The following is a 14653-nucleotide window of genomic DNA, read 5'->3' as shown; positions in this document are numbered from 1 at the left end:
GTGGTTGGCTTCGTCAGTAGCTAGCCACGGGGGGGGGGGGGGTGCACCGGGGAGGGCTGATGGGGGGCAACACTGGGTTGGGGGGCAACAGCGCGGTGGGGGGCAACAGCCGCGGTGGGGGGCAACAGCGCGGTGGGGGGGGGGGGGTGTCAAACTCATTCTATGAACCGCCCTTCAAACCATAAGTATAAGTATAAGTCTGCAAAACAGTTTGAGCTGAAACAGAGCTGAAAGGCTCTAAGAGCACTTAATGACCGCTGGGCCATTTGAGGACGAAAAGTCAAAAGCGTTTTTGAGGACGAAAAGTCAAAAGCGTCAGACGAAAAATCGGTCAAGCAAAAAATTGCATTAAAAAAACCGACAGGACTAATATAATTGCTACAAACTTCGTTTGAGAGCAAATAATAATTTATATACATTGATGAGCAGAACTGTTGTGGAAGCGGAATGAAAATTTTTCATTAAACAAAACTATGTCATACTTATGTGTATAAATACAAACAAACAAAAATGAATAAGCCTGATAACGTGTCGAATGATACTGCGTGATTTGAATCAGATGGGTTGTCATGTCAATGTTTAACTTTTTTGTAATAGTCGTGGAATTTACATGTTCAAATTGAAAAAAGTTGGCAAAGACCTTGTTTGATGATGACCCTGGAAGCACTGATCTGAGCGTACACTCCATAAGTGACCAACATGTGCTGAAATCTGGCTGGATAGTCAATGAGACCTCGAATGTGGCTCTTCAAAATGCGCAATGTTTCCACCTGTAAAAAAACAAACAGCACAGTTGAACACTAAATGGGAAGCAATGATGAATAAATGCAAGAAAACTAATTGAGAGAATACCTTATGAAGCCATGAAGCACGTTATATGGCATGTTATATGGCGCTAAAGTCCTTATGAAATTGTGAACAAAATTCTATCGTCAAACCAATATAGTTTATAAACAAATAGATGTTGAATGTTTAGTCTGGGACCAGTTTTATAAAGAACTTTGGATAAATCTCGTTGTTATAAATTCCTCTCAAACATTTTTTAACACCTGTTTTAGTCCACATGCCCTTTTATTGCAATCTTTCCTATCACAAAATTTTCTCGCAGTTTTTTTCGTCTGAACATTTGATTTTCTTCCTCAAAACGGGATAAACAGGTAAATCCCGGAGGGCATTAAGTTCTCTTACGGCTTTACGGTTCACTAGTCTAAGTATGTGATTCACCGAAACTGTTGAGTTCATTTTTAGTCACTGTAGTGGTTAGGAGGGTGGTTTATGATGGTTTGATTTTAACGTTAACCACTAACACCCTTTTACACGTTTTTTCAACAGGTACTCTACTCTAAACAAATTTTCCTGGCAATTCAAAGTTTTTTCTAGTTTTTTAAAGTTTGTTATAGTAGAAAGAAAAAAGAGTGTTGAATGTTGACTTGCCCCTTAATGTGTGGCAACTTTTTGGTTGCAATAGTTCCTAGCTAGTTCGATAACATTTTGTTGTTTTGAAGAAGTTTCTTTGTGCTCAGGGAAAATTTTTCAAAGAATAGCTGACTTTTCATTGGAAGTTTCAAACATTTTTGCTTAAACTTGTGATTATGATAAACCTGTAAGTTTAACAACCAGAAGATGGGAGATCGGCTGTAAGTTTTAAGTGACTCACGAGTAACTTGTTATCAACTTGAAACATAGAGAACATTATGAAAAGTTTCAAACTCCATAGGTTTTAAAATCAATAGGCTCATTTTGCGTGTTCAAATAAAACATGAAACTGGATTAAGAGCTCAGGTTTGTCGTTTGAAGTGAAAAATTAATTAAAAAGATAATATTACCAGGTTCAAAAAATGTTTGTTGAAAGCTCCATGAGTGGTTCCGCTCAAATTACGGTTCCATTTTGATAGATTACATATACATTGATATTGGAATCTTTGAATGAAAATGCAGCTCTCACGCGAGTGCTGACCCTACAATTCGTTTGCCATTTTGTGTGGTATCTTATGGTCCGACGTAATTCAAAACTTGGTTCCAAACTCTTGTCCGTGTTGCCATTGAGGGCTTACTGTTAATAATTGAATTCCACGCAGTAAAGTTTTAGTAAGATAACGGAAGATGTGCTCAGCAAATTAAAGTAAACTGGTTTAAGTCAGAACTGCATAAACAATTTGCGATATGTGAAAAAAATTGTAAAATTATTAATCTAACTCTAACTGGGAGAAACTGTTTTATGTCAGACAAATTATTAAAAAAATGTTAAAACTGCTGCTGCTGCTGCTGCCAACTGAGACATATTTGCTGTATCGAACTCTGCTGAAGGGAAATTTGAAAAAGTCAGCCAAATCCAGAATTCAATTTTGACGGCGTTTCCCTGTTCGCGTTGATTAAAAATTGTGCTGCCTTCAAAAGAATTGACTGAATATTCTTTTCAATTAATGGATTTTTTCCTCAGATATAGAAAGTTCAATCTATAAATTCCCTTAGAGAATCAGCAGTTCGTGTTTTTTGTCTTTAAGTAAACCAGGAGAAAACAAAATCATTTTTTTGACACGACAATAAGGTAGTAAGCAAATCTTTGGATCACCTAAAAAGTTTTGAAGGGCGAAGTGCTCAACAAATAATAAATTTATATAAAAGTTTGCTTCGAAAGTTGCGAGATGGGTTTTGTGAAATTGAAAGTATCCAATTAGGGTGATTTAGCTGTGTATTATTAAGAGCGCACGAATATATAACCTTTTAGGTTGCCCTGCGCTTCACAGTTTTCATATTTCTTTACAACTCAGACAAATTTGCTGTATCGAACTCTGCTGAAGGGAAATTTGGAAAAGTCAGCCAACTCCAGAATTCGATTTTGACGGCGTTTCCCTGTTCGCGTTGATTAAAAATTGTGCTGCCTTCAAAAGAATTGACTGAATATTCTTTTCAATTAATGGATTTTTACCTCAGATATAGAAAGTTCAATCTATAATTTCCCTTAGAGAATCGGCAGTTCGTGATTTTTGTCTTTAAGTAAACCAGGAGAAAACGAAATCATTTTTTGACACGACAATAACGTAGTAAGCAAATCTTTGGATCACCTAAAAAGTTTTGAAGGGCGAAGTGCTCAACAAATAATAAACTTATATAAAAGTTTGCTTCGAAAGTTGCCAGATGGGTTTTGTAAAATTGAAAGTATCCAATTAGGGTGATTTAGCTGTGTATTATTAAGAGCGCACGAATATATAACTTTTTAGGTTGCCCTGCGCTTCACAGTTTTCATATTTCTTTACAACTGATAGGTTTTTGTTTCTACTATTCTACTAATGATGGTCACAATATACAAGCTCCGTACAGCGATAAATTAAAGCATTTTTTTTGGATTTGAAAGACTTTTTTGGATTTGAGTTGCAGTATTTCGAGTGCGATATCAATTGGAGAGTACTTTTGTTCTTTGGATTTTCTCTGTAGCTCCACTGTTTCTCATTCGTCACTTATTTACGTCACTGTATCTCCTGCACTTAATTTGTTTACGACGCTGTTGGGTTATGGACTTTCGCATGCGGAATAAAAAAAGTTTTTAACTAAGTAAAATAATTAATTTCTCAAAAATGAGAGAATAACAAAATGATATTTTACAGTAGAATTTAGAGTTTACATGAGAGATCTCATTATTAGATCAAGATGGTGATTTGAATTTGGGGATGAAAAAGATCTCAAAAATCAGCTGTATATATATATACCCATTATCAGTGTGAAAAAGTCAAGAGACAAAACTAATCTTAGCACCGTGATTTATAGTGGGGGTCGCAAAAGTTACCCAATATGGTTTGCTTCTGCAAATCAGTCGCAAAGGGAACCATAAATGGAATGCATTTGCACTTTTCTAAGAATTCATTCACACTTCCGGAGATATCATCATCATTTAATACATGCTGAGAAGATTTTACATCAATTAATCTAACTCTAATAATAGTTATCTAGATTCACCAATTTGAACCGAATATTGATTCTAAGCACCATTTCTTGACGATTCATTTATATAATTTCTTTGATCGAAGTCATATTGCTTGTCTTTCTAATCTGGTAAGTCAAACTTTCTTTCTAATTCTCACTAAGTTTAAGACTATAGTTTGATCGATATTCTAACACCCCCACTCAGACTTGAGTTGATTGCGTAGAGTCTGTTCCCATCAAAACTGCTCTGAATGTTGCCACTTTCGAAACGGGTAACGACTTTGTGAAGATGTCCGCTGCCATTTTGTCAGTAGGGACGTAATGAATTGAAATATTCCTATCCTCCGTCTTGTCCCGGATGAAGTGAAACTTTGTTTCGATGTGCTCGCTCCTTTTGTGCATGACTGGGTTTTGGCAGAGTCTGATACAACTTTGGTTGTCTTCTCCAACTGCTATTGGACGTTTCTGTTGGATGCCAAAATCCTCCAGAAGTTGTTTCAGGTAGAGTGCTTCCTGAACTGCTGCTGCCATGCCCTGATATTCTGCTCCTGATGAAGAAAGAGCAACTGTGGCCTGCTTCTCGACACCCCAGCTGAGTGCTGCGCCACGTCCGTTGAGATTGAAGTAATAGCCCATTGTTGATTTTCTGTCGTTCACGTCTCCAGACCAGTCTGCATCATTTTCCCCCACTAAATCATAACTAGCCATTTTGTGTAAGTAAGTTTTAAACCTTTTGAACCTTGAAGATATCGCAGAAGTCGTTTTGCGCACATCCAGTGTTGATTGGTAGGTGCAGTCATGTGTCTGGACAGAATAATGACTGTGAACATGATGTCTGATCTCGTCTGTTTGGCCAGATACGGAAGTGATCCAAACAAGCTTCTGTAGATCCTCTAGTCCACTTCTTCGTCTCCGTTCTCTGCTGTCTGAAGTTTCAAATTCAAATCAGCTGGAGTTCTTGAGGGTTTGCATTGATCCATTTGAAACCGCTCAAGCATCGTTTCTATGTAGCGTTCTTGGTCGACTGTGACCTTGCCCTCTTCTTGTCTGATTCCTAGACCCAGAAATCAGTGTAGTCTCCCTCTGTCTTCCATGTGAAAGGTTGCTTCTAGAGCCTTCTTGACATCAGAGACCACTGTCATACTTGTTATTGCTGCTATGATGTCGTCAACCCAGACCAAGATGAAGGTGTGATCCTCTGCCTCTGATCTTGCGAACAAGCAGTGATCGTTCCTGCTTCTGGTGAACCCCTGTCTCAGTAGGAAGTTTGCCAGCCCTTTGTGCCAGTTGTAAGCAGCCTGTTTCAGACCATAAATTGATTTATTTAGTCGACATACTAACTTCTCCCCATCTGATCCGCGTTTTACAAACGCCTGTGGCTGTTCCAGATACACTTCTTCCTCGATTGGTGAGTGCAGGAAAGCAGTCTTGACATCAAATTGGTGCATCACATGGCCCTGCTTCGCTGATAGCTGAAGTAGAATCCTGAATGTCTTTGGCTTGCAGGTAGGCGCAAAATCCTCAAAGTAGTCCACTCCTTCCACTTAATTGAAACCTTTTGCCACATAGCGCGCTTTGTGTTTGTCCACTTGACCACTCTGTCCTAATTTCATTTTGTAGACCCCTTTGCCCGGTATGACGTCCCTGTCTGTGGGTGGTCTCACTAGGTACCAAGTCTCGGAGTGTTGGAGTGCCTTGACCTCGTCCTTCATTGCCCGGTGCCACTGGTCCCAATCGTCACCTTGCTTGGCTTCGTAGACTGTTTTGGGTTCCACATAGTCGCCCTCAGTCACAGCAAGATGGGTCCTGACTTCTCCAAAAAATTGCGGAACATTCCTTGCTCGTGTCCCTCGTCAGGGCTCTGCTCTCTCCGCGTGTTCCAGTGCATCTTCATTGAAACCAACTGTCTCTAACTGTGAGAAGTCTTCTGTGTCACTGTCTTCCAGTGACTCTGAGTCTCTGTGACTCCCTCTTGTTGCAGTAGATCCTTCATCTAGTGCTGTTTCTCCAACATCTGAGGCCTCTTGTCTCAGTGTTGTTTCTTGAGTGTTCACGCTCCCTGCGTCATGCCACTCCTCCTTTATTGCAGTAGATGTGTCCTGTCGTTCTCTGTTGTCATCGTCTTGATGACCATCATCTGGGTGCCAGATTCCCAGTTCCGACCCATCATCTAGTAGGTCAGCCGTTTCTTTGTTGTCAGGGACTGAGCCCACTTTAGACTCCTTGATAATCACATCTCGAACTGCCATCACCTTGCGTGTGTTGGGTATGTACACCAGGTATCCGTTTTCTCCTTCAGTGTAACCCACAAACTTTCCTTCCAGTGCCTTGGGTTCAAGTTTGATGACTGCTCTGTACCTCTTCCTCATGAAGACTGTGCAACCAAAAATAGATAATTTACTAATTGGAAGCTTAGGTTTTATACCTCCCATCAGCTCTGCTGGGCACTTTTCTTCTCCTCGTCTCACAACCAAGTTTCTGATCTTTGCTGCGTGAAGAATTGCTGCTCCCCACATCATCTTGGGAAGTCCTGAGTCAATGAGCAAACATTTTGCCATCTCCAGCAGTGTCCTGTTGCACCTCTAAGCTAACCCATTCTGTTGTGGCGTCTCTGGTATGGTCTTCTCCTGTAGAATGCCTGCATCTAAGCAGTACGTCTTGAACTGCTCTGAGAGAAACTCCTTCGCATTGTCTTGCCTCAGCTTCTTGGGCGTCCCCACACTGAGAACAAATTTCTTCAGGCTGGCCAATGCTTCACTCTTTGCCTTAAGCAATTCCACAAACACAAACTTCGTTTACTGGTCTGCAAACACTGTGCAGAACCGGAACCCTGACAGTGACTCTACTCTGAAAGGTCCCATCACGTCTGTGAACACCCTCTCCAGCTTCTCTTCTGCTTGGGTCTCTGCCACTCTTCGTACTGGAGTCTTTGTGATCTTGGCCAATGCACACACATTGCATAAATCATCGAGTTCCCCCACTGTCTCTGGTGCATTCCTGACCACATCCGCTTGATTCAAATGACCCAATCGACTGTGCCACTTCCTTGCACTGTCAAGTTTCACGCTGTTGGAACTCATCTTGAATTCTAGATCGCTGCAGGGTAAGTAAAAACAAATTATTTTCTTACGTTAGTTTTTACCCGAGTTCCCTTCTGGAGTTTCATGCAGCTGTTTTCTCTCTCGAAATTGAAGCTATGTCCCCACTCCGTGCATCTTGAGACTGATAGGAGGTTTGAAGAATAGTCCGGCACACACAGAACTTTTTTGAGTTCGCATTGGAATTCCCCTTTGTTTGAGGGTATGCTGATCCTCACAGAGCCTCTGCTCACCACTCTTGAAGCCTCTCCGTTGGGATTTCTGACCACTGATTAAATGGGCACAAAGTCCAGGAACGCATCGATGTTCGTCACTATGTGATCTGTACAAACACTGTCCACTAGCATGCCTGCTGTCTTCTACTGGGCAAGAGCTGCCCAGCATTCCTCGTCTGGTGTAGCCAATGTTGGATCCATTGCCACTGACTCATGTTTGCCTCCATCTCTTTGTCTCTTGCATGCCCTGTCTAGGTGACCACACTTGCTGCATTGTGCTGTCTCCTTCTTCCTGCAGTCCCTGGCAAAGTGTCCAGGGATCCCACACACAAAGCAGTTTCGTTTCTTGGGTCCCTTCTTGAAGTCACGCTTCACTGCCAGTGCCACTGAACCACTTTCTCCCTTGTGTCTCTGCACCGTGCTCTCATGAAAGTTCTGCAGCCTTTTCCTCAACTCTGTGAAGTTCGTTGCCGGGTTGAAGCTTTCCTGTATAACAAAACTTTCATACCTCATTGGCAGACCATTGAGGACCAAGGCGTTGAAGAGGGTCTCTGAGACTGTTTCCCCTGCTTCTTGTAGCCTTGTGAGCAACTCCTGTCCTCTGATGAAAAAGCTGTCCAAATCCTCAGAATCCTCGAGCTGCAGTCGAGCAAGCTGTGCCACTAAAGTTACCACTGTCGGCGTCTCCACACTCTGAAATCTCTCTTGCAAAAGCTTCCAAGCCTTTGCTCCATCTCCAGTGCCATCATCTCCCACAAAGTAATGTCTCATCAGCATGAGGGTTGTTGCATCTAGAGTCAGTGCCAGATAGCACCACACATTGTTCCGTTTCTCCTTGATGTCTGAAACTTCATTCTCATATGCATCTTTCAGCACCTTGTGGTTCTTCTTCTAATCATTGGTTGCCCCATTGGCCAGTGGCGCAGGCTCATTGGGTTGCTCCTCTGTCCCCAGTAGTGATTTGTAGAGTCCATTCATCTGCATCATCGCCACAAATCTTGTGCTCCAGATTGGAAAGTCCTGTGCCTTACCTGTGTAGGTCAGCAGCTTCACTGTCTGTTGATCCATTGGAGTTTGAGCAGGCAAAACAGTTGTGAAAAGAAAAGGTACTAAGGAGAAAAGGTTTATGACTGTCAACAACAAATTAGTTTTGTTTTGGAAATTAATTTTATGACTTAGAAAATTGCTGGGCCCATAACCTGTTGGGTTATGGACTTTCGCAAGCGGAATAAAAAGCGTTTTTAACTAAGTAAAAGAATTAATTTCTCGGAAATGAGAGAACAACAAAATGATATTTTACAGTGAATATAGAGATTTACAGGAGGGATCTGATTATTAGGTCAAGATGGTGATTTGAATTTGGGGATGAAAAAGGACTCAAAAATCAGCTGTATATATACCCATTATCAGTGTGAAAAAGTCAAGATACAAAACTAATCTTAGCACCGTGATTTAGAGTGGGGGTCGCAAAGGTTACCCAATATGGTTTGCTTCTGCAAATCTGTCGCAAAGGGAACCATAAATGGAATGCATTTGCACTTTTCTAAGAATTCATTCAAACTTCCGGAGATATCATCATCATTTAATAAATGCTGGGAAGATTTTACATCAATTAATCTAACTCTAGTAATAGTTATCTAGATTCACCAATTCGAATCGAATATTGATTCTAAGCACCATTTCTTGACAACTCTTTTATATAATTTCTTTGATCGAAGTCATATTGCTTGTCTTTCTAATCTGGTAAGTCAAACTTTCTTTCTAATTCTCACTAAGTTTAAGACTATAGTTTGATCGATTTTCTAACACCCCCACTCAGACTTGAGCTGATTGCGTAGAGTCTGTTCCCATCAAAACTGCTCTGAATGTTTCCACTTTCGAAACGGGTAAGGACTTTGTGAAGATGTCCGCTGCCATTTTGTCAGTAGGGACGTAATGAATTGAAATATTCCTATCCTCCGTCTTGTCCCGGATGAAGTGAAACTTTGTTTCGATGTGCTCGCTCCTTTTGTGCATGACTGGGTTTTGGCAGAGTCTGATACAACTTTGGTTGTCTTCTCCAACTGCTATTGGACGTTTCTGTTGGATGCCAAAATCCTCCAGAAGTTGTTTCAGGTAGAGTGCTTCCTGAACTGCTGCTGCCATGCCCTTACATTCTGCTCCTGATGAAGAAAGAGCAACTGTGGCCTGCTTCTTGACACCCCAGCTGAGTGCTGCGCCACGTCCGTTGAGCTTGAAGTAATAGCCCATTGTTGATTTTCTGTCGTTCACGTCTCCAGACCAGTCTGCATCATTTTCCCCCACTAAATCATAACTAGCCTCTTCTGTGTAAGTAAGTTTTAAACCTTTTGAACCTTGAAGATATCGCAGAAGTCGTTTTGCGCACATCCAGTGTTGATTGGTAGGTGCATTCATGTGTCTGGACAGAATAATGACTGTGAACATGATGTCTGGCCTCGTCTGTTTGGCCAGATACAGAAGTAATCAAAACAAGCTTCTGTAGATCCTCTGGTCCACTTCTTCGTCTCCGTTCTGTGCTGTCTGAAGTTTCAAATTCAAATCAGCTGGAGTTCTTGAGGGTTTGCATTGATCCATTTGAAATCGCTCTGTTTGGCCTCGTCTTGATGAAAAAGAAAAAATACTGCAAAAGTTCGAGCTGATTTCAATTTGGTTTTTATTCATACTCCGTTTGATTAATCCCATTTTTCTGTCAGATTTTTTCGGTCTCCAATTTTGTTTGTTTTCGTGAGCATTTCGCCATTTGCTTTTCTTACTGTTGATTCTAACTTTCTATTGTTGATCAAATTAGCTGAACTCTCAGGAAGTGTATCTTTGTGATTTCGAAGTTGAAATTCACACTGCTCTAATGAAAAAACCGGTCAGTTTTCTCATTTTTCATAATTGAGTGCCTTTATGCATTCTTTTGCACAAGAGAGTTTTTAAGTTGTTGTCTGTTGGGTGCTCACATTGCCAGCATACTTGATGCGTTTCAGCTCTTAATTGAGAGATAAAAATAAAAGGACCCAAAACCTGAATTGAAAACTCTTCTTTGTCAGCAGAAATTTAAGATCAAGCTGACAGTAAGCAATTTAAATGACTCGTTGTTGTGATGTTTTGAACCACGACAGAGAAATTGAGTTTTCGTTCGTGACTAGGTGCCTTAAAGTAATTTTTGGGGATTCATTACTTACGCACGTTTTCATCAATAAACGCAATTTTATTTTCGTCCCAAGAGACATCATTTTGCTTTAACTAACTTTGCTAATAAAAATTCGCTCGATAAAACACTCTTCTCCAGTAAATGAATCGGAAAAATTAGGTTGTTTTGGTCTGGAGAGCTGGTTCGACTGGTTATTGTCAAAACATTTGAATACTGACTGTTTCGCAGCAAAAAATAATTTTTGCTCGTGGACAGACCGTTTTAAACAATGTTTTTCATTTTAAAAAGTAACTAACGCTACTTCTGCGATGAACTAGAGAGGAGCTGCTGTTTTGGTCTTGCGTTGTCGATTGCAGCACACTTCCGGATTAAGTGCGTTTTGTTTAAAATGTTTTTTTGTAGCTAAGGATGCCTGCCGCCTTGATTTGTGTTCTCAAGCAAGCTTTGCCATTGATGTTACGCATCAGTTTTCTATTTTGAGAAGGTTTGTTTCAAAATTGTTCAAGGATTTTGAGCAAACTACTCGTAAGTTTTTTTGTGATAATGGTCAATTTTTCAGTATTTTGTACAGAATAAAGATTAAACAATTCTGTCAGATTACTGTCTTTTTTACTTTTGCGATAGACAGCCAGCAAAGAAGTGGTGTTCTGTGTCAGGGTTTTGTTTTTTTTTTGAGCAAAATGGGCCATCTAAAAACGTTGTCTGGAATATTTCAGTGTCACAATTTGGGTCCTTGAAAGTTAGGCTATTCAATTCGTCCTGTAGAGTTTGAGTTGAGTAGATTCCTTCTGAATTACTATAAAGTTTTTGAAAAACGGCAGTAGTACGAGAGAAGCTTGGTGAGTTTAATCCAATAGTATGTTAATGTTCATCTCCCAACTGACTTATGCGGACTCCTTTTGATTATTACACAGAGGTCGTTTACATTGCGTTCTTCATTTCGTTTCAACAGAATTTTTTGTAATTGTGGGGCATGACTTGAATGAGCTGTTTTTCTATGCTATGATCTCGTTCATAAATGCTGTTTAAGCCTGCATCGATGTCGTCTACGACTGCGAGCTCTGCAAATTGTTTCAGGTTCAAAGTCTTCAGTATGTTCTTTGGTGCGCTGGATCTTTGTGGATTGTAGAGCATTATCAAAGTTTCTCCTTTGGTTATTTCCTGAGTAGGTGTTTTGCAACATTCATAAAGAGGAATTCAAGTCATTTGGTGCGTTTTCTGCAAGCTACCTGTCAAATAAAAATGTAGATATTGTGCATGTTGGTAAATTGCTTCTGGTACACGGGGAAACTGCTCTGCTTGTTCTCAGTAACCCCCCTGCTCCCAATTTCGTCTGTTCTGCTTTGGAATGGTTTCAAATTGACGTAGGGTGGAACGGGTCCTGACTTTACTTTGAAATTCAAGTTCGGTTTATATCGTTAGTTGATTTGGAACGACGCTAGTTGCTCTCGTAATCTGCTATTTTATGATTTGTTTCTCCCCGTGGAGTTTCTCCATGTATAATTCATTTGAGACAAATAAAAGTAGAGTATTAAGTCATTGAAATTTTGTATAATTCTGTTCGTCAATTTTCAAAAATCTCTGTTTTTTCGGTAATAAGGAGATCAGATAGTTTTCTGTTGTCAAGTAATCCGTAAATAAGTTGCATAAAACGTATCCCATCCTTGTCAGCATATAATCTCTCCTGGTTATCTTTTCAATAAGTGTTACTAATTTTAATACATCTAAATAAGATACTTGTTCGAGCCAGAGTTGACAGGATTTTTGCACTAGAACTTTTTTTGTGCAGTGGGCGGCGGAGTATGTCAGTATAAAGATATAGGTTCCCTATTTGCTCTATGAATAACACTTAAGTCAAATTAATTTCCAGCAAATGTTATTTTTTGGAAATCTACCGGACGCGCATTTCTGTTCAACATGATACAATAACACTAAGTAAAATAGGAGAAAAGTGAGTATGAATTTGAGTTAGAAACAATTCTAATAAAAATTCTAATTCAAAGACATGCTCACTATTTTTCTAATTTACTTATTGCTATCATATCATTTTGAACAGAAATGCGCGCAGGGTAAATTTCCAAAGAAAACTTAACATTTGATCGAAATTAATTATGTTTGTTGATGTGGAAATAGACTGTCAATTTGTTACCTTTTCGCTCTTTGTTCTATCGAAGGGCATTTTGCTGAGTACTATCCTGGCTTTTGTCTTCAACCCTAGTTCCTCGCCTGCCTTAAACATGCTGGCATTGAATGACATGGGCGAGTCCGCCGGTCCTATTACTGCTTGAGCTCCAAATCCAGTCGTGTCTTTCTCCTTGTTTTTGTTGCCCTGTTTAAATAAAATATCGATTTTTTCTTGAATCATTGTTAGACTTCAAGAAAATTTTAATTTATTTCCGTCCCAAATATACTAAAAAACAAAGAAATGAACTGATTGATTTTTTGAAGCTTTAAAATGAAAATTTTTCTTTCTTTTGAAGTTTCTGTCATCCATGCCTGTTTTGACGGTCGGAATACATCACATATTGTTCATAGACTTCATTTCAGCAATAAAGGGAAGCGATAAAAGTATATGAGGATGAATTGGTATTGACCTGTTTGTTTTGTCTTTTTGGGTCAGCACTGGCTAGGAAGCTCACTCCTCTGAAGGCCGCCGGGGTTTGTGCACTGGAGCGAAATTGGAAGAACACACAGAGGATGGCAATGCATCTGGCTATCTTGTAGAATCTGAATTGAAAGGACAGTTGTTACTCTATAGCAAATAGTTCTGGCTTCTGGCTATTGCGAACGTAGAGACATCTTATAACCAATTATTTTAATTAGAATTGATGGTTGACAACAGTGGCGATAACCACACAATTGAGCTTCTATTTATTACCCTAGAGTACCGCACTTTTATATTCCTAGTGATTACCTTTAATTCATAACCTCTTTGACTTCTCATGGCATCCGATCTTAACTAGCATTTTATGACAATTTTAACATGCTAATTTGCGTAACCCAGAGACTAAGGATCAAAATTCACACACGCTTGAAAGAATAGTTGGGGTACAGTCAATATTTTATCTTAAGCGGAGCGCGGAACTTTTAATCTTGTAAATAGTTTTTCGATTTGTAATCATTAATCAGTTGGTTCTAAAAATTTACTTTTTCCTGTTCAAAATACGATAGTGCCCTTAATTTTAGAAGAACCTGGTTGAGAAGACCGAACAAAAACGACGCCAAAAAACTTGCATCAAAACTAATAAAAAAGACCCGTGCAAAAACAATGATGCCGACTGAAAATCGAAGGAACTTTTGTCGTTTTTAGCTAGAAAAAATGACGATACCGACAATTTCTTATGTTTAAAAACCAAAGATTTTTCAATAGGGGAAATTGTCTTCATTGATCCGACCCCTCTTGCTGGGGGAGGAACTACATACTGAGCTGGTTTTTTTTTAGTTTAGACAAATTTGACCAATCGATATATTCGTCACAGAGAGTTGTGAGTGGTATCATTAAAAAGCCCGTCCATTGTAGAATATGGAATTGAAAAGATTTTTTTGAATTTCGTTTTCTAGAGCAAGTTATCAAGGTTCAAAAATTCGTGATTATTGAGACTGATTTGCGTTATTTTTACTCCACATTTTCCAGACGTTTTGCCCAAAATTTAGACAATTTCGACAAAAATATGTTAAATTTGTTAACCATAGTGTTGCTGATTCGGTTTTGAAAGACAAAAAAGTACTGTTGACCATTTTGATTTTAATTTTTTTGGCCAAAAATTTGGCTAAAAATATTAGAATTAGGCCTTTTCATCAAAAATTGCGCAAAAAAAGCTTCTTTGGTCCACTTTGCTTAAATTTGCCGGAATTACAAACCCACAAACCACTAACATGATCATTGTTAACTGCAAGGGGGCCAATTTTGCTTCCACTTCCATTGAGAGTGCTCTGGAATTACTGTTTTTTGCTAATTTTTCTGGATTGTAAACTAAAACGCAGCCTTTATTTTTGATTTTTTTACTAATAAAGTAGCTATATCTATAACATTCGAAACGAATAAGTGTTTTTACAGAAAAAAGCCATAGAAAGTCTTAAATTTGGTCAAATCTTGGACTGTTACAATCCAAAAAATAATTCGGATTGTAATCAGTCGGTCTTATTAAAAAATTCGATCATTTTTGTAAAGAACAGAACAATTCAGATCAAAGCTCGCTGCTGATAGGCCCAACTGATATCCCAAGCAGTTCCAAAATATTGTATCCAGTTTTTTAGTT

General features: G+C 39.3%; 1 protein-coding gene across 1 annotated transcript in view; it reads right to left on the bottom strand.

The window, feature by feature from the left end:
* Window positions 1-14653, bottom strand: part of LOC142336424 (uncharacterized) — a 51892-nt gene that overhangs the window by 24175 nt on the left and 13064 nt on the right. Inside the window, exons 6-8 of the mRNA XM_075385257.1 lie at window positions 12989-13121; window positions 12544-12723; window positions 641-770 (exon numbers count right to left, since the gene is read on the bottom strand). Of these exons, the coding sequence (XP_075241372.1) occupies window positions 641-770; window positions 12544-12723; window positions 12989-13121 (443 nt within the window). The remainder of the gene's footprint in view (window positions 1-640; window positions 771-12543; window positions 12724-12988; window positions 13122-14653) is intronic.

Source organism: Convolutriloba macropyga, chromosome 1 (assembly GCF_964194025.1).
Source record: "Convolutriloba macropyga chromosome 1, txConMacr16.3, whole genome shotgun sequence".
NCBI classification, from domain to species: domain Eukaryota; kingdom Metazoa; phylum Xenacoelomorpha; order Acoela; family Convolutidae; genus Convolutriloba; species Convolutriloba macropyga.
Note: the sequence above shows the minus strand (reverse complement) of the source record. Positions and strands in the feature narration are given on the sequence as shown.